This window comes from Danio rerio, chromosome 1, assembly GCF_049306965.1.
Source record: "Danio rerio strain Tuebingen ecotype United States chromosome 1, GRCz12tu, whole genome shotgun sequence".
NCBI lineage: Eukaryota > Metazoa > Chordata > Actinopteri > Cypriniformes > Danionidae > Danio > Danio rerio.
The window spans coordinates 20286761-20314701 of NC_133176.1; the positions used below are offsets into that span (position 1 = coordinate 20286761).

General features: G+C 35.8%; 1 protein-coding gene across 1 annotated transcript; it reads right to left on the reverse strand.

The window, feature by feature from the left end:
- Positions 1 to 412: 412 nt before the first annotated feature.
- Positions 413 to 26692, reverse strand: pgm2 (phosphoglucomutase 2). The gene is given in 13 exon segments (NM_212886.1): positions 413 to 1983; positions 5804 to 5937; positions 6019 to 6208; positions 6305 to 6434; positions 10314 to 10407; positions 11079 to 11262; positions 11337 to 11434; positions 11945 to 12134; positions 14263 to 14456; positions 14563 to 14646; positions 20177 to 20368; positions 22224 to 22391; positions 26491 to 26692. Coding segments are annotated over 13 exon segments (1836 nt in total). The 5' UTR covers positions 26566 to 26692; the 3' UTR covers positions 413 to 1880.
- Positions 26693 to 27941: the final 1249 nt, after the last annotated feature.

Here is a 27941-nt window from a genome sequence, read left to right on the forward strand (position 1 = left end):
GCTTTAGAAGTATCGAGTGTCCTAACTTTTTTGGTAACGTTTTTGACTAAATCACTAATAACTTCATCACATCAACGAATCTCTTTTTTTATACTTTTGACTGATGAAATTAGGAGTTCAGATGCAAAAACCTCCATGTGCCATCTAAATGTTTCTTCTGAACTAAGCACTTTTTTGAGCATCCTATGTGTAGGTTCAGTAATTTCACTTTTTAGACAAAAGAATAGGTTCATTTTATTGCTTTTAAAGTGAAATAACTGAACATAAACACAGCAGGCAGAAAAAAGGCTTATTTTAGATCAAAACTCAATTGCATCTGAAGTCTTCAAATATGTAAAAGATCCACAAAACCCTTTACTGGCCTTGAACAGATAAGACACCCAATCCCTCTTTTGCACAGACGAGCACTCTGTGGTGACCACTTGCAGTTTATTCATTTAAAACAGGGGGTTAAACAACTTTGTGATTAAAATGTTAAACTAAATAGCACCCGAAACATATTAAATCTGTTTACATAAAAAAGATGGTGGACTGACTGGTCAGCTTTACATAAAATAACATGAATTCATAACTAGTAAACAATAGGCTCTATGCACAGCTAGAGTTTTAAAGCCAATGATAAACTTCCACTGAAAGCTTAATGTGACTATTTTCAATTTCACAAGATTGTTTTTACAGCATCGATGTTGTAATGTAATTACATTACATTCAGTTAAATAAACTTCGCTTTCATTTAGTTGTTGAAGCGTAAAAGGAGATAAAAGACAGCTAGCGCTGTCTGTGGCAACAAGCTAGCGCAGAAATTCCATTGAAAATACTTGTTATATTTTAAAAACATGGTGGGGAAATATATATTAATGCAGTGCTACTTGTCCGATCTGAGACTCACTTCATATCGTATATCTAACAGGCAGTGAATATCGCTGATTTTTTAAGAAATCAGATCTTAAACGTTATGGAAAGACAGTTCACCGGAAGCCCTTGGGCTGCCTGGCTGAAAATTAAAAGTCTGTGTGCATATAGCCCATTGTGCTGGTAATACAGCATTAATCTCAATGCAATGGCCATTTGATGTTTCAAAACAAGTTACTTAATTGCCAGAAATCTACTTGGTCAAGCACTTATGCTTTTAAGAAAACAACTCATGTGCTGGAATGGGGAGGAGAGAATAAAACATTACAAACTTGTTCCCAATCTCAAAATGTTGACAAACATTTACAAACACCTCACATTTCATAAATTACACAACTAAAGGTCACTAAATACAGATGGTGGAATGAGGAAGCAATGGAATCATATAAACTTGGCAAGCTTAAAATCGGTATCAGTCTTTTTGTCCCAGGTAAAGGTCTCTCTCATTCCTTTTAAATGATTTTTGGTTTAATTCTAGACTTGAACATAGCTAATCTATAGCTGGCATTCTGATTTGTGAGGTTATTTGGTCTAAATCGAACAGTAACTAGACACTGTCTTGTACTCCTGCAATATGAAAACATTTGTGTCAATCACCTAAAATATCTGCTAAGGTAAATAACCTTTAAATTAATTCAAACTCTGTTAATTAGTACATTCATAGTTCACTACTAAACGTCAAAAAAGGCAAATAAAAATAATTGCTCGTATATATATATATATATAACATAATATCATAGATAATAAAACTGAGAAGTGGTGAAATGAACCAGTAAATGAAAAAGGCAACGGTTATGTTCATGTGGCACCAGATTTGATCTACGTTTCCTGCATTAAAAGCAGATAAAAGTGCATAGGAAACCTGCATAGATTAAGACCCATGTGATAAAACTGGTTATGTGTGGTTGTTTAAGACTAAGAGCAGAATTAGTTAAGAACATCCCGGTAGTGGCGTATTGTGATATCTCTCACTCTGGTCGGGGAGTCAGGCCGTTTTTCATAGGTTGGTAGAAGTGCTCCACGATGGCATCAACCAGGTTATCCAACTCCTTTGTCAACTGGTTGAGATCACTAGAGATAAAGACAGAAAGCATGATTATACTAATCAAATTCTACTTGTGAGCTATTTCAATTATTTAACAAATGCCAAGAGTAGGATTATCTCTTTACGGTAATGATGAATACACTACCAAAGTGTTCCTACGAGTGTAAGTGTTATTATTGAATTATTGTGTATAATGTATGCAAATGTTCTGTAAACACAGAATACCTTAAATGTAAAATAACATTGAGAATTTCTATAGGGTTACTACTGACCATTGTTTATCACACAATGAAGGCTTGTGTTGCATATTAAGGCATGTGACCGGCTATGGATATTTTTCTGTCCTTTATGAGGAAACAATAATAATAATAATAATAATATTAATAATAATAATATTAATAATAATAATAATAATAATATTAATAATAATAATAATAATAATATTATTAATAATAATAATAATAATAATAAGATTAATAATAATAATAATAATAATAATAATAATAATAATAAGATTAATAATAATAATAATAATAATAATAATAATAATAATAAGATTATTATTAAAAATAATAATCATTTCATTGATTTTTATAATTAATATCAATATTAAACTAAGGCAATTGCTTTACATATTATCATTATTAATTCGTTCATTCGTTTTCTTTTCGACTTAGTCCCTTTATTAATCCGCGGTCGCCACAGCGGAATGAACCGCCTACTTATCCAGCATATTTTTTATGCAACGGATGCCCTTCCAGCTGCAACCCATCACTGGCAAACATCCATACACACTCATTCACACTCATATACTACAGACAATTAAGCCTACCCAATTCACCAAAGACATGCGGTACAGGTGAATTGGGTAGGCTAAATTGTCCCTAAAATATAAGTGTGTATGGAAGTTTCCAAGAGATGGGTTACAGCTGGAAGGGCATCTGCTGCATAAAAAATATGCTGGATAAGTTGGCGGATCATTCCGCTGTGGTGACCCCAGATTAATAAAAAGACTAAGCTGAAAAGAAAAAAAATTAATGAATGAATGATATCTATTGTGACTAAAGTAATACATTTGTAATATTACCATAATATCGTCATATTGAATATTAATAATCATGGTATCATATAGAAAAAATCTGGTTAATGCATTAACAATAAAATTTCTACATTACTAGTGATAAGAACTAATATAAGAATATAACTAATACATTCATTCATTCATTTTCTTTTCGGCTTAGTCCCTTTATTAATCTGGGATCACCACAGCAGAATGAACCGCCTACTTATCCAGTATATGTTTTACGCAGCGGATGTCCTTTTAGCCGCAACCCATGGGAAACATCCATACACACTCATTCACACTCATACACTATGGACATTTTACCCTACCCAATTCACCTGTACTGCATGTCTTTGGACTGTGGACAGTGGGAGAAACCGGAGCACCCAGAGGAAACCCACACAACGCGGTGAGAACATGCAAACTCCACACAGAATCACCAACTGACCCACCCGAGACTCGAACCAGTGACCTTATTGCTGTGAGGTGACAGCACTACCTACTGCACCACCGTTTCGCTCCTATAACTAATACAATTTATATAAAATAGATATTTCTATTAAAAAGTTTACATTTAATAATTTTATTAAATATATTTTATGCATAAAAAATAAGAAAAATACTATTACTGAGGTAATACCATAGAAGTGTAGCAAAACAATTCTGGGATTAGAAAAACAGCAAAACTGACTGTGATAAAGGCAATCCTGAGTGTCCAAATAAAAACTGAACTGGTCAAACTAAACTACTCATCTACTGCCTTTTGTCTTTGCATTTATTGTTAATAATAATATTAATAAAAACAAAAATAGTTCTGATGGGTTCACACCAGATGCAAAGCACTGCGTAACCTAGATTACCCTAGATCAATGGTTCTCGAAGTGGGGGTCGGGACCCCCCGAGGGGTCGTGGGACAATGAAGGGGGGTCGCCTGGTGGTTTCCAAAAATCTATTTATTTTTATTAAACCATAAGAATTACCATATTTTATCCATAACCTTCTGAAGAGAAAAAAGCAGTCGTTTATACCATATATAGTTACTAGTAGCCTATAGTTACTACTTCTATTGGATTGCAACCCCTGAGGTAATTGCATTGTATTAAAGACAAAGCAATAGCGTCAGATGCAGCAGATTTCATAACACCTGGTTAAACTTTGTGGACCATTTACAGCTCTCATACATAAAAAAAATTAAAAGAAGAATAAACTTGGGTCCACTGGTTTGTGTGTGTGCCATTGCATGCAAGGTTTCTGTATTTATAACCACCTCAGAGGATATTGGGGGTCACGAGTCACTGGCATTGTCATTTTGGGGGTCGCGGCCTGAAAAGTTTGGGAACCCCTGCCCTAGATTACTCACAGGATGTTTTTAAACACAAATTATCCAGCCCAATCTCACAACGAAACGCAACATCTTAAACTATTTTCAGAAAAGTGGCTAATTTGTACAAATATATATGATTTCAATCACACAAAATTTTACCATTTTTAAAAAGAGGAGTGTCTAAACCAAACCATGAATGGGATATGGGCAAATTGTACTAAAATGTAAGAATATAATTATACAAATTTATTTGAACTCAACAAATTAGCCACTAGAGATTGCATTAAATTATATACTTTTTTAACTTGCATGGAAGATGTAATTGAGGTGAATTTTACATCATGCGTTATACTGTACGTCATTCATGCCACCTTGTGGAAATTAGCCTCTGCTCCAATAGTATCTGGATGCAGCCTTTATGATGCAAGCTGAGATTGCATTACTCAGCGAAGCAATGTCAGACACAATCAGGGGCGGAGCAAACTGAACTGCCGCTCTAGGCAAAGGACGGTCCCGCCGCCCTCAACCCTAAAATGAAAGGGGAGGGGGGCTGTCGCGGACGCCGCCCTCTCTATTCTGCCGCCTAGATGCGGATATAACTGAGGGCACGGATGGTGAGGGTAGTGTCGCGGATGCCACCCTTTCTATTCTACCACACTAGACGCGTATATAACCGAGGGCGCGGATGGTGATGGTGAGGGTAGTGTCGCAGACGCCGACCTCTCTATTCTGCCGCCCTAGACGCGGATATAACTGAGGGCGCTGATGGTGAGGGTAGTGTCGCGGATGCCGCCCACTCTATTCTGCCGCCCTAGATGCAGATATAACTGAGGGAGCGGGTGGTGAAGGTAGTGTCGCGGATGCCGCCCTCTCTATTCTACCGCCCTAGATGCAGATATAACTGAGGGAGCGGGTGGTGAGGGTAGTGTCGCGGATGCCGCCCTCTCTATTTTACCGCCCTAGATGCGGATATAACTGAGAGCGGATGGTGAGGGTAGTGTAGCGGATGCCGCCCTCTCTATTCTGCCGCCCTAGACGCGGATATAACTGAGGGAGCGGGTGGTGACGGTAGTGTTGCGGACGTCGCCCTCTCTATTCTACCGAACTAGATGTGGATATATATGAGGGCGCGGGTGGTGAGGGTAGTGTCGCAGACGCCGCCCTCTCTATTCTGCTGCCATAGGCGGCCGCCTAGGTCCATGGACGCGCCGGCACTGGACACAATGCACTCAATGGAGTGAGTGACATCAATGTGACGGGAAGGGTTAGGGGTGGGGTTAGTTTGAATAAAAAGCATTGAATGCAGCTCAGATTGGACTGCCCCAGTTCTGCATCCAAACCCCTCCCTTCTGTTCAAGCATTTGTATTGACTTGCATTATATGTACTAACACAAACACTTAAGTTCACATTTGATGTGAACCCAGCTTAACAGTGTGAACTGATGAAGCCTTTTGAAACCTGTTTCCTGGTGCAGCGCAGAGTTCAGTGTAGTATTTGATCTTAGGCTCCGTTCCACTGGTCCTCATTGTAGCCACACCACCATTAGCAAAACTGAAGGTAATCATCTGACTGCTCTTACTAGTGGGCAAAACCTGCAATTACAGAAACACACATATAAGACACAAATAGGCTTATCTACCACAAAAATTCTGCAATCATTATGAGCTACACACGGCCTTGTTGTTGGGCTGGTTGCTGTCGTATCCAGTTGTAAGGTCTCTCACTGCACTGATGGCAAAACCTCCACACTCTTTAGGGTACGAGTTGTCCACTCCGTAGTTTCGGAGGCGCTCAAACAACTTTTTAATGGTGTCTTGGTTGTGACAGATGAAGTAGGAGTTCTTGGTAATGTGGTAACCGTACCTGAAAGCACAGATTTATGATTAATATTAAGATTATCCAGTATTTAATATTAAGAATATTATAAGAGATGTATGTGATGCATTTTTAGTGACATACTCTTCATAAATGGATCTCAGTTGATGGGACAGAGTTATGTTTTTAGATGCCAGGTAAGAGATGAATTCACCAGCAATAGCAGCTGCACTCACACCATCTTTGTCCAAAACTGCAGGAGAACACATGTAACCTACAAAATGAAATAAACACACACATTAAAGGTTTCTTATGCTTGCGCCACTGGACTGTGTATTTATAGAACACATTCATACTGAGGACAGTTTGTTTGGTGTAGTATGAAGTGCAATACTATTGTGATATTGTGATGCACAAGACTTTACTGAATCACAATGATACTTCTAATACGCATCATATTATATAGAATCCTAGCTAGGACAGAGAGCCGTGTGTCGTTTATATAGCAGAACATTTCATCCCAGATAACTCACAACACACACTAAAGGAGTACAGCGTTATAATTTGGGAAAAGGTGTCTTACTCATAAGCAAAATTATGATTTTCAGTAAGTCTCTTGTAGAGCTTGTATGGATTCGAATGTACTTGATTCTGATTTCAAAGCTCTTATTTCGATAGTTTTTTCTTGATTTATTTTGATTAATTTGATAATAACTATAAAATACTATTGACTCAAAAATATAATAAATAATATATATAAAAAATAGATGCTTTGTTTCCAGTGAGGACTTGTTCATGATTTTATCAGCAGCAGGGTGGATTACTGCAATGTCCCCCTCACTGGCCTTCCCAAAAAGACAGTCAAGAGAGTTACAGCTCATCCAGAATGCTGCTGCCAGGATTCCGACCAGAAAATTAAACCACATCACACCTGTCCTCAGGTCTTTACACTGGTTGCCAGTCACATTCAGAATAGATTTGAAGTAATATTACTTGTCTATTGTAGGGTCCAGCCAGTTGGTCCAATGACGGTATCCAATGGTGGATGAAGGTTCACTGCGTGTTCGGTCTTTCCAGTGCACAATGTTGATTTATATTAAACTTAACTCATATCTGACTCCAATTTTAGTATGAGATGGTTTAGAATATTAATATGTTTATCCTCGTTTTATCTGACTCCAATTATAAAACATTGAGAAGGTTATTTTGTTTCCTTTCACATTATTTTAGATTATGATTGAATATTCTCTTCGGTTCATCATTTTATGTTATTCTCGTTCATTGGGATCTCCATAACATCCTGAATCTTGTACCGGCCGAGTATACAATTTCTTAAGCACAAGCATGTCAGTCTTGGTCACTAAACAGGGGCGATTGACCGCTATCCTAAAAAGGCAGAACCCTACTTACTCAGATTAGGATATTTTTTATGCGGTCCCCATAGGTCTGCTACCTCCTAAATCAGACAGAGCTATTTAGTCATATAACGATCATTACTATAGAATTAAGCAGACCAGTCGTACTTAAACTAGTAGTAACTTTGAATAATCACTATACTATCTAAATAGTATTAAAAGTTTATCGGGTGAAGGACTATCCCCTTAGATATCCTTTTACAGCCTAAGTATACATGAATAAATGCCAATTTGTTAGTCGGAGCTCTAGAGACATCGTGTAACGTGCCGCAATGCTCCGTCTACCGTGTTCTAGTCCGCTACTAACCTGAACAGGGGCTTGTGGTGCTATGAAATTACCACAATCTACTAAAGATAATAACACGAACTCTGTTTGAATCATTCAAAACATAACAATTTATTAATCAGGTAAATGTATTATGCCAATTCAATCAGTCAATTCATAAATGATCAATACAAAACATCAAATTATCAAAGATAAATCCAAGATGAAAAGATGCATACCTGACTTTGAAATATACATAACATGGGGCAGACCCCATGTTATGGGCTGATCTGGTTAGGCAGAATCGCCCTGAGTTTTTCTTAGACCTTACCTTAAATAATCCAAGAATTCCCTCAAGGAAGGGGGTGTGAACAAAAGGTATTCACACTTAGTGGCACACCCCTCTCAGTGGTTCAAAAGATGCCTGAAGTTATATATTTATTGTTCTGATTATGTCTATTTCTGAGAGAATGAGACCATTGTACCAATCACACTGAGACATTTCAAATGATATCAAACATGATAGTTAAAGTCAGTTTGGTTAGTCTAAAACATTGAAACATTGAAATGACCATATGTGTGACTTGGGGGGATGAAGCTGAGTCTCAGCATAGTCAGATGCAAATGCAGCAGGAACTGGTTTTTCCCGCATTCCTCCCTGGTGGGTTGTGAAGTCACAAGTCTCTGTTTTCAGCTCATGTTTTGAATTGTCAAAGATATCAGAATATTTGTAATATTTCAATTCTTACACTATAAACCACTAAATGGCCCCCTCTGCCGCTGTTCTCTCCATCGCCGCTGCAGCAGTAAATGCGCCTACAACTGTTGACAGCATAGCGCTTGTTAACCAAAGACTTTGTAAGCTAAAACATCAACACGCAATTCTCATCTTTGCCTTTTCACAATACTAGATGGTACTGTACAGGGGCGTTGCCATACATAAAGCAGTTGTAAGAGTTCTGCCACTCTGGTCTTGTAAATTCTTGTTTTGGTGGCAATTCTTGTTTTGGAGTCCGGACACTAGCTCTGTCCTGTCCTGTTGTGCTCGGCTCGACTCTTCTCAGGTGGAGCACTTGTTTTCTGTCATTGTGTGTGTCTCTGTGTGCTAATTTACTTCTGCTTATAATCTCCTCATGTCTTCTGTCCTGTGCCAGTTTGTCATCATATGTTGCCTTGTCCTGAGTGTTCCAGCCCTGTTTGTTTCAGTCCTGATCCCTGCCAGCCCTGATTCCTGCCAGCCTGCCCAATCTTGCTTGTTTGTTTGTTTTATTAATGTTTTACCCAACAGGGTAGGTTATTTTGTTGTTTAACTTATTTTTACTATTAATAAAACCCCATTTGAGTCCTCGCTCCTTTCCCCTGCCTACACAAACCGTGACAGCTGTACTGGGGCACTGATCATTGAAGAAATCTTTTGCACAAATATTAAATTAAATTCCATAGACAATACTAAAGAATACAAAAAATATGTTTTAAAATTATCTGTTGTCTTAGACTTGACACATGGCTGAGAATAAGGCTTATTAAGTCTTACCTTCCTCACTCGTCATCCCTCCTTTTGCTTCGTACAAAAAATCAACCAGAAGCCATGCTTAGCCTAAATAAGATCCCCATCACATTATTTAAACTTTAGTTTAAGCATCAGTTTGCTTTTTGATTAAAATATTTCTTTCATCAGTGTTGGTCCAGTTGCACATAGAGAATAATGGTTTTATTCTGGGATTACCAATCTTAATAAATTAAATAAAAAAATGAATAAATTAATAAAAACACTTAATAAATACACTTGCATATAAAGTAAATCATATCTCAAAGCATTTACTGGGGCACTGGATCATTTTACTGGGGCACGTGCCCCAGTAAATGGGGTCTAGCAATGCCCCTGGTACTATATGTGTACCTTATGCAAAGGTACTGTATATGATGTGATGTGTTCAATTAATATAATTCTGTTTGTTTGTTTTGGTTTCCTTAGTAATAAACATGCTTTCACACTATACTGTATGTTTTAGAAAAGATCTCTACAATACATGGTGAAAAGTAGCCTAGGCTGCAAATATTAAGCAAAAATAAGAATTAAGTTCTTTAGCCATTATAGTGCCCTATTAAATTGCGTTGGGGTAAAAAGAACATTCGATTTCTAAATAACAAAATTCTCTAAATCAAATGGAACTCTAAATCATTAATTAAACACTTTCGTTTGACTGTGATGGCAAGATTGTAATGGCATTCGTTAAAACAACACAGGACAAGACGTGTTTTATAAAAGCTAATCCAATGTCTCATTCTGAGCGAATACATGTTTGCATAATGGAAAATGGCTTTATTACTCACTCAGCATGCACGGTGTAACCGTTTTCTAAGTCTGTCTAATTTGTTAACACGGGTGCTTGTTTTAACGTGTTTTAATGTGTCTGAATTTCACAGAAATGCATGTCTAGTGATTTGTAGTGTAGATGTGAGCCATGTTTACCAATAGCTTCTTCAAAGGCAAACAGAACAGTCTTTCCTTGGTCCATCAACTCTCTGGCTCGGTTTCCCATCCATTTAAAGCCTGTAAGAGTCTCCTGCACGAGAGATATGCAGAAGGTCAACACGCAAACAGTCAGTTAAAAATACCAAAGAATTCCCATTGTTTTTCAGAAACCTATACTATATGATGACTAAACTACAGTAGATTATTATCATTATTCTGTAAAAATTCACACTGTAGTTTTTGAGTCACACTATTGGTACAGCAGACCTGTCAAGTTTCTGGCCATTAGCAACAAATAGTTTTCATCCTAGCATTCATTGATGAAATTAGCACTGCTTTACAAGATGCAAAATCCCAAAAGCCCTGAGAATGTCCAGAATGCCTCAACTTTAAATACCTAAAAACCTGTTTATCATTTCATGCTTTAAATTTAAATTCCCTTTTTGAGTGGAAGCAAAAACAACCTATTTTTGTGTCTGCTGCTTAGGAATCAGGCTAATTTGAAGTGTAAAACTACAGTCTAAAAACTACAATCAAGGCATTTGAAAGAGTTCAGTATTAAAGAATTAATAGAGCCCATTTAAATGCCATGCTTAAAACATAAAAATGGCATCATATATTTTATTAGTCTAAATTTAATATTCTCCTGAACAAAGAGGTGCCTTGAGTTTAAAAAACGATGGACACCACTGAGTTAGAAAACCCACACAACTGAAGAATCATTCATTTTATTACTTTTCACAGGCAAACAATGAAACCTACCTCAAAGTGAAAGCCTTCTTTCACTGCAATGGCTCTGAGGATTTTTGAGGAGACTGTGCTGGATAGCATGTAGACGTCCTTAATGGAGCCTTTTCCTTCCACTTTCTGCTGCTTCCAGCATTGGAAAATCCACCAGCCGAGTAAAGCACCTAATTCATTCCCAGAGAAAACTCTCCACTTCCCACTACAGAGAATTACAGTCGTTTATAATCTGACATGCTGAATGAAAAGCAACACAAAATGCTAAACAACACTGACCTCTCCTGTTTCTCTGCAATAGCTAGTCTGTCAGCGTCAGGGTCATTCGCCAGAATAACACTTGCTCCTTCTTTATCTGCAAGCGCGAAGGACAGCGTCTACATACACAAACAAATATAGATTCATTTGCCATTACATACACCAGGGTTCACCAATCCTGGTCCTGGAGGGCCGGTGTCCCTGCAGGGTTTAGCTCCAACTTGCCTCAACACACCTGCCTGGATGTTTTAAGTATACCTAGTAAGACCTTGATTAGCTTGTTCAGGTGTGTTTGATTAGGGTTGGAGCTAAACTCTGCAGGACACCGGCCCTCCAGGAACAAGTTTGGTGATCACTTACATACACTGTAAAAAGTGAAAATTTAAACCAATTATTTCAGCTTGATACAACAGCATGAATGAAATAGTTTCCACTTAATTTATTGTGGTTTTCAGTAATAAACACGTTGGAAAAACTTTATTCTTTTTAAGCGTAAGAAGTTGTAGTAATTTATTTAAGTTGATCCAAAAAGGCATTTTTTCTGTGTAATATAAGACTAAATGTCACTTTTTCAGATCAAAAGGCAATTTGAATAATGCAGACTGTGTGTTTGTGTCAGTGTACTGTACCAGGACTCCCTCTCCCTCCTCAGGGTTTGGGTATTTGACGGTAGGGAACTCCGGATCAGGATCTTTCTGTTCTTCCACGGCATATGGAGGCTGAAGATCGAAGGCCTTAAAAGCAGCCTGGACAAAAATATGTCCCACTCCATGAACTGATGTGTGTACAATCTTCACTGCTGTATTCCTATTCAGCTCCCTGTTAGGACAGAAGTTGTGTTATCATTATTACCGTTTCAAAACGTTTTGAAAATTCTATGGTTCTCCACTGGGGGGAGCTCTGTGTAACATCATAACATCCATACAAATCATGCAGGTCCACTCAGATCTCACCCGGTTTCTGCAGTTGTTATGAACCCTCTGAAGGTCAGCAAACACACAGGAACCTCAGCAAATACTTGCCTCATACACATGAGAGGTAGATTCACATAAAACATAAAATCTCTACTTTCAAATAAACCTACAACACTTGAAAACAAATTGTCATCTTGGAATTATGAGGTTCTTTCTGCGTTCCGAATGATTTTGAGATATTAAGCTTCAAAGTTTTTGTATTCCATAGCAAACAGTATGTGTGTAACATTTGATTTTTAAATAAAAAGTCCTAAAATGTAAACAACTTATAAAAACCATCCCATAATGTAAATAAGTCATTTAATAAGAATATGTCAATAACTTAATTTTGACAAAAATGTCAGATAGAACCTTATAATTTTAAGGGGACGAAATGTTCTATGTTTTTAAAATCTATATGAAGCATACACAAGGTACAGTCTATTGCGTTAAACGCACATCACAACAGCAACTCAGGGCCGGCAAGGTACATTTGGGGGCCCTAAGCAGAATGATTTTGGGGCCCTGCCTTGCTCTAAATAGTGATGTATTGCCATTGCAAACCGACACAATGATTTTATTGCTAATTAAATACAATCAATGAAACGTAAAGTAAAGCCTGATTTCTTCCATTTAAAAGGTGTCTGAATGATTTGAACTAGCAGCTTCGTAAAAACAATCTTTAATTAAGAAAGGGACCAGTGATTCATACTTTGGGTCCTTCTGGAGTGTTTAAAACATATTCTATTAATTAAGCAAACAGATTGAAGGTTATATAAAAGTTTTTAGGTTGAGTTTTTTTTTAAATATAAGAATTCCAAAAGCAAAAACCCTGCAATGAAATGACACCGAACAATAATTAGTCAAAAATGAAAATGCATTACTTATCAAAAAAATGTACTTTCTGAATTCATTAAAAACTCACAAAAAACAACAAAACAACTAACATCATACAATGCAAAGATTGATCCATAAACAATAAAATCATTAAGCAAATAACATAAAGTAAATATCTAAAATATTAAAATAAAAAACTGAAAAAACAGAAGCAACAAATACTGGGTTAATGTTAATACCCAAACCCAAATTGTATTATTCCAAGCAATCTACTTCCCTGTTTCTTATATTGAGTTTATGTTAGTGGTGGACCATTATCTGCGATAACGTGCTGTGTTAACACGAGACTCTCATCGCGCGATAAACAAAAATCACCGTTAATATATTCTCAAAGTTGGTTTGGAAGCTAGGTCTATTGTACGCAAGCTATGATGACTTACACCTTGATATTTTAGAGAGTATGTATACCTGATCGGTGAGCCGTCTGACAAAAAAGTGCCCTTCTGAATCAAATCAAACTTTAACTGCAGTTCGACAGTTTCCCTTTAACTTATGAACATTTCATTCATGCCTTCGTGACAAACTGGGGTATTAGACGCAGATAAGGAGTAAGGACTGGTGAGAGTGTTATAGAATTTATTAACGCACGCCAACTGGAAAGAAAAAAACTTCCACATTTTACAATGTTGAGGTGTTTACTTCAGTAATGTCACTAATATATATCCATACATAAATCCAATATATTTTCATCATCAATTATCATAGTAGAACAGTTTCTCAAGCTGTCTCTGAAGCATTTTGGAAACAGGAGATGAGCCCTTGTCTGATGCGCCACCTGGCTTAAGAAACCAGTTCCCAAAGACTTATAATTTGAGTAGCAAACATAATCTGAATGTCTTCGACAGATTTTAAATGAGCCATTTTAATCTAGATTAGTTCCGAGATTAATCTAGATAAAAAAATTTGTCTATGCCCACCTCTATATATATATATATATATATATATATATATATATATATATATATATATATATATATATATATATATATATATATATATATATATATATATATATTTAATTATATATATATATTTTTTTTTATAATTTTTTTTTTCCCAAGTGGCTTGTTTGACTTGTTTACATGCAATGAGTGTACCTGTGAAAGCAGTGCTGCTGGATGGTTTGACAGTATTCTCTGTGTATGTCCTGATATGGGTCATTAAGCAGTGAACTCCGAAGACCCTCATCTGTGTCCCAGGATTCAGGCCAGGGCTCAAGGTTTTGTTCTATAGCTGCAGCGATGCCCTTATCATGAGGAGGAATGATCTGAGCTCCGTTTGCCCAGTACACCTTAAACACATAAACACCCGATAAATGTCAAATTTCTCCAAATAAAATGTTAGAAAATCTAGTCTTCCAAATTAAACATCAGATTTAATTGAGGGTTGGATGCTACCTTGTATCCGTTATCTTGTTTGGGATTATGGGAGGCTGTTACCATGATACCAGCACACAGTCCAAGATGCGACACAGCAAAAGGCTAAAAGAAATAGAGGAAAAGAGAAGACGTGGTCATTTTTTGCATTACAGTTTGATTTTAGGGGTAAGGTTTTGGGGTCTGTATGTTTATGTCTTTGGTAAAAATTACAGTAAAATAGTATTATATATTAAAATATTACTGCAATTGAAGCTGTTATCTGTTTTATTAGGTTGTTGAGATTGAAGTAAATGTGATACATAGTATGCATGCTAAATAATGCAATATTCAATATGCAATACTATATTTTCACATATCGGTTAAAAATCATGTAACCAACATACAGTTCAAGTCAAAATTATCAAAATAATTTTTTTCCTTTTGCTAACATTTCCCAAATGATGTGTGGAATGTGTGGAAAATGGGAATTTTCCCCAGTATTTACTATTATATTTTTCTTATTATTTTCTTTATTTTGTCTGGAATAAAAGCAGTTTTTATTTTTTTAAAAACATTTTAAGGTCAAAATTATTACCCCCTTTTGCCATATTTTTTGTCAATTGTCTACAGAACAAACCATCATTATGGAATGATTTGCCTTATTACCCAAACCCATCTGTAACAAGGGAGTCGGGGAACAACAGAGTCAAGGGTCCAAATGCAGTTTATTTACAGCTTGGTCAGGCAAGCAATGGTCAACAGGAACAAAAGGTTTCATGAGGGTACTCCAAAAGCATAGTCATGGTCACAGGCAGAGGTCAGTGAAGGCAGCAAACAGGATAAATAAAGAACAAAAATAAGGATCCAGAAGCATGGCAAGACTGGACTAGGAAACGCTTGGTAATGTTACAGGTAAACAAGACTCAACACTGTGTGTGTGAATGTGAGGTGTATTTATAGTCCTGGTAATCAGTCTATGATGAGCTTCCAGCTGTGTGTGTGCAATTAGAAAACTGGCACTGGTGTGTGTGTGTGTTTGTGTGTGTTTGTGTGTGTGTGTGTGTGTGTGTGTGTGTGTGTGTGTGTGTGTGTGTGTGTGTGTGTGTGTGTGTGTGTGTGTGTGTGTGTGTGTGTGTGTGTGTGTGTGTGTGTGTGTGTGTGTGTGTGGTTGATGATGAAATTTGTGGTTCTCCAGTGATCTGCAACTGCTGGATCACAGCTGATCATGACACCAGATAATTAAACTAGTTAAGCTTTTAAATTTCACTTTAAGCTGGACACTAGTACCTTAAAAATATCTAGTAAAATATTATGTTGTCATCATGGCGAAGATAAAGAAAAATCAGTTATTAAAAATTAGAAAACTGTCATCATGTTTAGAAATGTGTTGAAAAAATATTTCTGTAAAAAAATATACAGAGGAGATAATAAATAAATCCAACTTTAACTCTATGTTTCATATTATTTCATGGAAAAGAAAGCTTTACTACAGCTTCAGAAAGTAATCATCCATGTTTTACTGTTGCAATAAATAAATCTGACATTTTAACAGTGTAATCAAACTAAAATAAATCAAACATATAAAACCACCACTTTTCTTTATCGGTAGAGTTTTATCAACATGAAACCACCTAGGGCAATCAGGAATACAAAGTCAATTGAAACATAGTGAAGTTACTTCTTTGCGGTATTATTGCTTTCTTAACGTGGCTTGACTTTGTAACAAATATTTCAACTTCTTGATCATATTTGCTGGAATACGCTTTTAAAAAATTCAACCAAATTGGCAAATTTACCACCCTTTCATTAGGTTAGGGGCTGGTTTTACCCCCTTGACTTCAATTGTGATGACATTTTTTGATTGCAAATCCATGACACCATATTATTATGTCTTCTTGATTGTTGGGGGTTTGCCCTGTTGGGAAGAGGTGAAATTTGTAATTGTTGGTGTTGATCATCAATTGCAGTGCAAAAAAGCGTAGTTTTTGGCTTCTATATGGAGCTATATGGAGTATAGTGTGTGTCTCTGTGTGTGTGACAGTGTAAGAGATACCTTTGCACACTTATATCAGGGTGAGAAAATCAAAATAAGCACCTCAGCTCAACATAGTGACTGTATTTACACTTACACACACTATACAGTAATTAGTTGTTTTACTGCATAGAACTACATATAACCTCCAGAAAGCTTTTTGTATAAACCTACCTAATGGGTTAAAGGTGCCAACTAATGATCAAAAGTAAAAAACTACAAATTTTACCTTTTCCCAAAAAGGAAAACCAGCAACAATCAAGAATTCATTTCTTCAACATTACGATGTACTATGAATAGTTTTGATTTATTTAATGTTGGCGTTCTGAGAAGAGAATAAGCAATAATGGATCGAGCCATTTTTGAAAGGAGCACTACCTAAAAAAGCATGGTAAAACAAAAAAGTGCTTCAAGCATACAAGACGAACAAGATTATGTTGTGGCAGTGCTCTGACTGGGACAAAATTTGTACCCAGACCCGCACTTTGCTGAAAACTGAGAATATGACATTTAGATTCCACAAAAATCCTCAAATAACATATTTGGAAAGATGAATAATACTGCGAGGTTTTCAATTACAAATCATAAGAAACATTTTAAATCATAAGAAGCATTTTATTACATAACTGTGACCAAAACTATTTGGGCCAGAGGACATACACAGTGAGAGAAAGCTGTTTGAGGGCTCAAAGGGAAAGGTTGCGAGAGTGATAAGAGAATGAGCAAAAGCATGTTCGTGGACTCATGGGAACCCAAAAAAAAAAAAAAGTTGATGATTGGTGAAGAATCTTCATGAACCCCTGTAGTCTCGTATGCAACAGTCTCACAATGTGTTTAGTTTCTCTTTGTTTTTTTTTGTAGTCTTTGTAAGTTGTATTAAATAATAAAAAAGTGCACACTGCTACTACTTCATGTGTTTGAATGTGTTCCAAGCACAAAGGCGCAAAGTCTAAAGCACATGGCGCAAAAGCATTAAGGACATGTCTGAATCTGCTTTTGCCATTTTAAAGATGGAAAAATGTGCTTTGTGCCCTGGCGTATGGTCTAACAGGCTTATGCTTATTCTCTTAATAAATTATGGGTGTGTTTTGAGCATTACCTGCATTAAACCAATTAGAGACTCATCTCCCGTTCCCTTTAAGAGTCAGACGCGTTGCACATTTACTATTTATATGGAGGACATTGTAAGTGGAAAAACTGAATGCTTCACTATAGCGAGAAAGCAATTAAACAGACCATCTGCAGCAAAAGGATAAAGAACGAGCCTCCTCCATTCGCCCTCTTTACTTTCTTTTACTTTACTCCTTTACATTTGTGGTTAAGGAAATGGTGGAAACTCACTTCACTGAAGACATCCATCAGCCTATATATTTAATTTAGTTTAAAGGGCCATGAAACCCCCCCGTTTCAGCAGGGTGTTTTCACACCTCTGCTTTGGAAAAAGTCAGAAAAGTGGGCGTGTCCAGCTTAGTTTAGGGGGGAGTGTCGGAGGAACTAAAGTGGGATGGTGTGGGAGTGTCTATTTGTGCACGCGCGAGTTTCAGAGTCAAAATACACACCCACAGCGGACAATGTGACTGTGTTTACATGGACATCTGTAATCGAATTATTTGCCAAATTATTAAAAGTTGGACTTTAACTGCAGTTTGGCTCTTTCTACAGGGAATTCATTCATGCCTCTCACGACAAACGAGATATTTGATTCAAGGAACTGCTGCAAGCGTGTATTTTTCATGCAATGTTTGATACCGCACGGCGAATGAGAGAGAAAAAAACTCCGCATTTCCCGGAAACTTAGATGCACACGGCAGGTAGCATCAGAAAGCCGCGTGTGTTATTCCGGTCACTAAATGCGGTGCTAACATTTCTGCACTCAGTGCAATAGTTAACTTAATTCAATACGAACAAACTGAATAAACAAAGAGCACTGGTCGCTCACTTACCAAATCTGTAGAGACAGGACAATCACCAGCAACTAGAGCCGCGTCTTTATGGAGAGAATATTACAAGCGAATTCAGATTTCAGCGTTTGCAGATGAGAACAGCTCTCAGGTAAACAATAATCCTCAGACACGTAAGTTATTGTTGTCGAGCGTCGCGTACACTGTTAATCCACACGTGAGACTGAGCTCTCACAGAGAGAAAATGAAAACGAAACTTAACGGCAGCAAACTATAAAAGCAACACTTCACGCTTGTTTTGCCAACACAACGTGGCGTCTTTGTGGCGTAAACACGGTGACACTAATGAATATTGATGAAGGTCCACAATAGAGCGCGCTGATTGGTTTGAACCAAGACTTACTCATGCATTAATGTATCACACTGTAAGACGTAATAAGACTCACTCAGGCACAGACGCCCAGTCTGCACGCTGGAATACACGCTATTATGTCATGGCCGTGACGCAGCTTCAAAAATTCGTTTCAAACATGAAGTACAAATTTGCTTGAAATAACGCAAAAACAACCAATTTACACTTTTTAGTGAAATATAGGTGTCCTAATAGTGTTTTTAGCAGTGTGGGACACATATACGACTGTCAACAGCTCAAAAAATGTGTTTTGGTGTTTCGTGACCCTTTAAGGGCAAAGATTTGTTTCAAAACTACTTCTAAATTCTGTTCTAATTTTCAGCAAACGAATAAATAAACAAAAATACAGAAGTGTGGAAAATCTAAACCCACGTCCTATTCTTATGCCGCATATGGTGACGCATACTTCTCCAAAACCCAACAGGTAAACAAATCTAAACTTGTTTTTATTAAAACAAATATAAATATGCATATAATAAATGATAATAATCATAAAAATAATAACATTATACAAAGGCATATTGTCATAAATAAACTGAAAAAGCCCCCCAACATTAAGAAGGCATGGAGATAATGGTTTTTATATTTATGTAGAACATTGTCATTTTTGTAACATTTCAATCCTTTATTTATTTCTCATATGTAAAGATATTTGTGTATTGTTGTACATCCTGTGTGTAGTAAGCAATGTTTACACGTTTTGGACCTGCACAGGTGCATAATTAATGCTGGTCAATAATATGGTCTTTTTCAGTTCCTTAGAATAGCAACAGGGCCAACAATGCGCCTTAACACACCTCCTTTTTAGACCAGCACACCCACAAGTCCACAAAGTGGCTCAAATAGATTAGCTATTTAAACAACGTAGTGCAAAACATCAAATTTAGGGTTGCACTGGTCTGAAAATAGCAACAAATAGCATTAAACACGTCTTGCACTTTATTGTGCCGGGTGTATGATAGGGCCCATACTCTTACTGGAGGTGACAAAAGAAAAATTAACACCCATGTCCTGTGTGTAATTTACTATTAAATTTTATACATGATTCTCTTCAATAAAGAATCATCCCGATCAATCATACTTAATGAATGGATTCCAAAAAGAGCTACCTAATCTATCTTTTGAATTTGTATTCATGTTGCAATGTATATCACAGAAAATCTAAATATCGCAATGTCTGATTTTTTCAATATCGTGCAGCTATACTACAATGTATTATACTTTACCACAGGGTAATGGCTCTAACATATTAAAAAGAGCACTACATCTGATTTTTTTACTCTGTGAGTATAGGAAGTTCATACATACCACATATGGAGTAGGTGTGATGTCACTGAAGAGGTGAACTGGGACGCCTCGGCTCATCAGAACACAAGCAGCAAGACAGGCGAATCTTTTACTACTGCCGCCGCTGGGAGGGTGAGCACGAGCATCAAACCCGATAACTACACCCCTCTGCTTCAGATCCACAAAACACTCCTCCAGGTATGCGCAAAAACCCTACCAGAAGCAAAAGAGAATGCATAATTTAAATGTTTTGATATAAAACTCATTGTGATATTGTGAAAACTGACATTTATGAAGAATGCCATTAACTGCAAATTATGCTGATTATTCTTTGCTAAACATTTGCTAGTATTGAAAGTGTTTTTTTTTTCTTCAACATTAAAATTTGACAGTAAAACTGACTTAAATAGATTGAATAAGCAGGGGCAGATTTAAACAATCAGCAAGGTAAGCCTTTACTTGGAGTCCCAGGAAATCTGGGGGTCCCCAATAAATACCTAGAAGTATAAATTGTACCTATAAATTATATATAACATTACTTTCTGTTTGTATGGTGAGGGTCAAACAAATCCTAAAATTGTAACGTAATAATTACATCTATGCAAATTTGCCCCCACCTGCAATCATGGAGCTATTTAGCAGCCAATTCAGGAAAAGATTTAGCTTTAAAAGTGAAATAGATTATTTATTATTTTTAGTTTCATTAAGAGAATCCTTAAGATAAATGAATACCATTTTTTAATATTTGGACTGAACTACTCCTTTAAGTTGCTCTAAAAATATATTTTCTTCTGCTTTTATAAAAAAATCCAGTTCTGACATTACTGAGGTCAAACAAAAAAAGTGAAACTTTAACAATTTGTTCACAAAAAGAGCAGCATCTATTCACAAAATAAATATCCTGACTTTAAAGGGATTTTTCACCAAAACAAATGAAACTATATATTAAAACATTATAGTCCCCAAAAAATAAAAAATAACCATATGATTTTGTTAGCTCACATTGCTAGTTTTGTGGTGAATGATTCATCTGTGCATGTAATTAAGTAAAAAAAATGTTTGCCCTTCTAATCTTTAATTGAAATCTGAAAATGCACTTCCTTTTTGTTTTCATTTCATTTATCAGATGATGTTTTAAGGTAATGGCTGTGGATAATGCTGCTCCAACTCTCAGTTTTGACAACAAACAGAAATGGTGAGCAGGAGAAGCCTGTTAGGTTGTAATAACTAAAACCCCTTTCCCGATCTTTCTGAATGAAATCCCTTCTTTACAATCCCTTTAGCCCACGGTAGAAAGAACAAACCACACCCACTGTTTGCTCATTTAAAATTACGTTTATCTAGCTACTGCGTCACATTACGAAAAGAATAACGATCGCCGCTTGCTGATTGTCTTTGACTTGCATTTTATTTTACTTTTTTATATTTGTTCATCGAGATTTTGGCATTTACAATTTAAAGCATAACATTAACCCTAAAGAAAAAGGAAAAATAAATCAATAAAAAAACATAAAAATATATATCATTTCAGAGTTCCTGAGTTGACAGTGAGAAAACAGAGTGTACCATATTTGTTCAGTCCATATGTTGTCATTTAACATGAGAGGCTTGGCAACATCCAAAAGAGGGAACATACAAAGAGATGCATCCTAACACAAAAAAAATAAATAAATGAACAAAATAAAAAAATAATTAATAATAATAATAATAATAAATAAATAAATAAAAATAAATTATATTAATGATAAAAAAACTGTCATATCCTCTTGAATCACAAAATCACTTATCCAGCCAGCATGCGTTGGGGGGGGGGGGGGGCCTACTCTGTGACTTGCATTTTATAAATCATCAAAAACCACACTTTCAGCTAAAAATCTTCTTTAATGTTTTACAAAAAAAACCTACATTTTGAATGGCCTGAGAGTGTGTAAATGAACAGCATACTTCCATTTTAGAGTGAGCTGTCCCTTTAATGAGGGCAAATATGTTCGATTTGTACCAACCCTCAGTGCAGTTTTGACTATCTCTGAAAAGTTTGATAAGATATCCCTTGTTTTCAGTACATCACCTGCGTGGTTTGTATGATAGTGAGGTCATTCATGCAGGACACTCCTGGTCCCATGGCAGCTCTCAGTCCTGCGGTTCCAAACTCCATACGAGCCCCGAAACACTTCTGCAGCTCTGACAAGGCTCCATCCTTAACCATTGACCGCACAGCAGCAGCCGTCTTTGGATTCTGCAAACACACATAAAAAGGTTGTTTAATTCAACAAATTATGTGACTCATGAAATTATACACAAAAAGACATGAAAATGGGCGACACAGTAGGTAGTGCTGTTGCCTCACAGCAAGAAGGTCGCGGGTTCGAGCCTCTGCTGAGTCAGTTGCCGTTTCTGTGTGGAGTTTGTGTGTTCTCCCTGCGTTAGTGTGGGTTTTCTCCGGGTGCTCCGGTTTCTCCCACAAGTCTAATGCGGTAGACATGCGGTACAGGAGAATTGGGTAGGCTAACTTGTGCGTAGTGTATGAGTGTGAATGAAAGTGTATGGATCTGCTGCGATATGCTGGATAAGTTGGCAGTTCATTCCGCTGTGGCGACCCCAAATTAATAAAGGGACTAAGCCCAAAAGAAAATGAATGAATGAATTAATTAATTAATGGATGAATGAAGACATGAAAATGTATGTATTGATGACATGTTATTGGCAATAACAGTGTAAACTGAGTAAGAAACTTGTCTTTATGTGTTTACAGGCATGTATCCAGGAGGGTTTCAGGTGGTTAGAAAGAATTTGGTCCCTATATGAACTCATTTGTCCCATTTTTGACAGTATTCCATCATATATTGTGGAAATAACTGATAGAAGAAGGCTTTAGTACTAATTTAATTTGAAATTATTCAAATTTACAAATTGTGACTGAGGAATTAAGCTGGTCAGTTTATTTTTTACTTACAGGCTAACGATACATGTTTTTTTAGTTGGTTTTTAATAAGTTATTAATAGTTAATAACATATTGAATATATTTAACGTATTGAATAACATATTAATTGTTTTTGTTAATGATGCATGATGACAATTTTGTATTTTTTAAAAATAAGTATTTTTTTTTATTTCTTTGTTCAAAATGTTTAATTTAAAGTTCTAAGCTCATAACATTATTTATAAAACCGTAATAAATTACAGTTTTAATGCATATTTCGAAATAAACACTTTGTGGTAAAATACTATGGTAAGCATTTTAACAAAATTGTAGCAAATATTTTTGTTGCATCAAAATATGAATATGATCACTCTCCGACAAGCTAATGCAGTAAATATTAGAGCTTAAAATGTCACAGTATTTGAACCTCATAATTTAATAGAAATTTGGGAGAATAACTGCAAAAAGATCCACTTTTTGAGAAATAAGAACCACCATTTTTAATAGGCTGGCTGCGGGTCTGCTTTAGGCACATTGATTTTAATTAGTGTGTGCTTGTGTGTGTGTGTGTGTGTGTGTACTTGTTTATGTGGTTTACAAGGACATAATTGTATAATGACATTGGTATGACCTAGTTGTAGTGCATTAATGTGATTTATGAGGACATGCTCTGTTGTGTCCTTGAAAATTCTAAATGCTTAAAAACCTTCAAAATAAAAAAAGGTTTCCTGTGAGAGTTGGGTTTGAGAGTATTGGTAGGCTAGGGCTATATAATGAGCATTTTTTATAGTATAAAATACATTATGCTTATGGAGATCTAGTCAGCGTGCTCTGCTCATGATGTTTGTAAAACCTACATACAGTACAAGAATGTGTGTGTGTGTGTGTGTGTGTGTGTGTGTGTGTGTGTGTGTGTGTGTGTGTGTGTGTGTGTGTGTGTGTGTGTGTGTGTGTGTGTGTGTGCGTGTGTGTGTGTGTGTGTGCGTGTGTGTGTATGTGTGTGTGAGGTTGATGATGGAATTTGTCGTTCTCCAGTGATCTGCAACTGCTGGATCACAGCTGATCATGACACCACCTTGTTAACATAATTAACCTAGTTAAGCTTTTAAATTTCACTTTAAACTGGACACTAGTACCTTGAAAAATATCTAGTAAAATATAATGTTGTCATCATGGCAAAGATAAAAGAAGTCAATTATTAGAAATTAGAAAACTATTATGTTTAGAAATGTGTTGAAAAAATATTTCTTTAAAAAAAATATACAGAGGAGATAATAATTTGATATTTATTGAAATTTAATAATAGTGTGTTTTGCATTCCTTATGTTGTGGGGAGCGAATTTAAAAGTATAGAAATCCACAAGTATAGTAACACTAATCATTTTTGACCTTCTGGGGACATTTTTTTCATTCCCATGAGGAAAACATCTTATAATACTCATAATAACTCTTTATTCACACGGAATAAAGTATTTTGAAAATGTAAAATTACTGATTTTTCTGTAAGGGTTGGTTTTAGGGGTATGAAGATAGAATATACAATTTGTACAATATGAAATTCATTACATCTATGGGAAGACTCCAAAAAGATAGCTGTGCATGTGTGTGTGTGTGTGTGTATTCACCATGTGAGGGACAATATGCCTTCACTTTCCTGATAAGTGAGAACATGTGAGGATTCAAATTCAAGAACTCTGAGTCTAATCCATAACTAACTGCAGAGACTTTTGTTTTGACTCGTGTAGCACACAAATCAATGTGAGAATTTTGGTGACAACACAGCCACTATATACAAAAATAAATCATACCGTTATACTTGCACAGTTTTACCTAATCAGCAACTATCCACTTCTGGATAAACTCATTAAATAAGTATCTTGTGACCCAGTTAAGCACATGACTTTAATTACTGTAATTAAACTAAACTAATATGCATTGTAAGTACATTTCTGAAACCATCCATTGACACATTAGATGTGTGTTATTCTCAATCAACACATTATACAAGAAATATATATTCTAATAGTTAGTTAATGGAGGCGAGGCTGTGACGCAGTAGTTAATGCTGTTGCCTCACAGCAAGAAGGTCACTGGTTAGAGCCTCGGCTGGGTCAGTTGGCGTTTCTATGTGGAGTTTGCATGTTCTCCCTGCGTTCGCAAAGACATGCGGTACAGGTGAATTGGGTGAGTTAAACTGTCCGTAATGTATAAGTGTGAATGAGTGTGGATGTTTCCCAAAGATGGGTTGCTGCTGGAAGGGCATCCGCTGCGTAAAAAACATGCTGCATAAGTTGGCGGTTCATTCCGCTGTGGCGACCCCGGATTAATAAAGGGACTAAGCCGACAAGAAATGAATAGTTAGTTAATGGACATCATCATCAGTGTATTAAATGATACAGTATGCTGACCTTTTTTTGTCTAGGAAAGACTAGAAAGAGTTTGTTTATCCGTTCTTTGTTATTGGAACATAGTGCTTGTTCTTTTCATGCAGGTCATGTGACCGTAGCAAATGCATAAGCCACATTTACCCAATAGTAGTACTAAAACATTCTGGATGAGAAATGACTAATTAGATCTTTATTATCGCTAATGCTGATCTCGAAATGAATTGAGGGCTTGTTCTTAAAACAAGTATTACAATTTTGGAAAAACAGCTAGGTTTGCAATCACAGGTCAGTGATTTTAATATGGCTAAATCTAAAAATGTTCACTGAAAAACCAAATCAGCAAAATAGATTGATTTCAGGATATCAAAATTCAGGTTTGCTTCCTTTGAAATAAAAACAGTTGTAAACATATTTCAGAATCATTTCTTTTAAATACAAGTTAGGAAATATTTATTTCAAAATAATAGATAGATAGATAGATAGATAGATTGATAGATAGATAGATAGATAGATAGATAGATAGATAGATAGATAGATAGATAGATAGATGATAGATAGATAGATAGATAGATAGATAGATAGATAGATAGATAGATAGATAGATAGATAGATAGATAGATAGATAATAGAATTTAGGAAAATTATCCTGGACAAAGTTGAGCAAGATCTGAGAAAATAAATGTTTTCATATAGAAACTATAGCCTTTTGGCATATCATTAAGTAGACTGTAAGTTCAGATTGCATAATGTTGAGTAATCTACGAGTAAGAACACTTCCTGTAAACTTAAAGCATCAAGAGTATGATTCTACTAACGTTACTCTTTACTGTTATAGTTGATAATCACAATATAAAGACAGTGTGTATGCTCCAGTGGTTCCATAATTGAGCTGTCAGCTAATTAGTCACTTATAAAGAACATTTAAACCCAGTTTTTAGTACCACACTCTTGACTTAGGTTTCAGCACTACACGTTAGTATAGATTTCGCATATTTAAAGCTTGACGGCAGTGTGTGTTTGCTTTTACCTTGTCATACTGAAGCCACTGCGTGACAGCTTGATCCAGACGACTGTCCCCTGTGCTCCCCTGGCCATTCTCCATGTTGATGTACTTCAAATGTAAACTGTAATTCAAACGATAAACGAATACGAGATAAGCTTATGAAGGGTGCCTCTGGCCACTCTTTTTTAATTTATCATAAGCTTTGTCTTTCACTTTTGCTGTTAAGACTATAAATGATAATATATCCGTATCGCACTGTGAATGAAAGAGACTGGGCGGAGCTTTGGTCAAGGGGTGGAGCACGTGATTGGCTCATGCCATTGCACTGCAGCTCATTGGTGGAGCAGTCGTGGTTGTCTAGAGTTGCCAAGTCCGCATATAATACGCGTTTCTGGGATTCTTTTTGTAGTGCGTTGGACCTGTGATTATTATGTTTTCAAAGAGACAGTTATTCAGAAATAATGGATAACTTTTTAATAATTGTGAATTTCTTATTTATTACAAGATATACCCCATAAATGCTAAAGAATTTGCAATAGTATTTGAGGCAATTCCAAGTGGACGTGTTCAGCTGTTATCTGGTAATATGTCCTCTGAATCTAATCTTTTACCGATCTTTTACATACTATTCTGTTAAGTATCAATGATGTGAAATTTATAGACAATAAATGTAACAATTTTTACATTAAAAGTTATGCAAAACCACATGGTTGCCTAAATGCAAACCTTTTTGGAATTCCTTTTTTTTTGAGAAGTTATTATTAAAATTTGTCTCACCAATAAAGTTAAAAAGTGACACATAAACTAATTTATTTAAATTATCTAGTGAAATAAGTTGTAAAAAATGTTAAGAGACATGGAGTATGCATGCAATTAAATATATTAGACGAGGAATTGATAAAACACTGTTTTTTGAGTGAACATATACCCAAATGTTTGGGTTTAAAGTTAAATTTCTTACATTGTGTTTAAACTTAAAAAATAATAATTCTGTTTTCTTGTAAATATATTTCTTTGACACAATAATAATAATAATAATAATAATAATAATAATAATAATAATAATAATAATAATAATAGTAATAAAACTTGAAGAAAAATGTGTTTATTAATTTAATGATTCTATATGGGAAGTACCATGTACACAAACAAAAATAGTCCAATGATAAACCTAATATTTATTTGTTTAAAATTGATCTTAAACAATATATTGAAACTCCAAATGACATTAAAAACAGCTATAAGGATGTGTGCAAGTATTTTCTTAAGCAAATTTCTTGTAAATTATATATCCCCTGTCATCTTATTTATTTATTTTTTTGTTTTTATCCTCTATTGATTTGTTCTTTTGATTTGAAAAAAACTGTATGCACTGTATTCCTCATTTTTTGTATGCTATTGTTTTTGTTATGCAATAAAATTTGAAAAGTGCATTATGTTTTTTTAACCTCTATTAAATATTTCTACATTTTAAA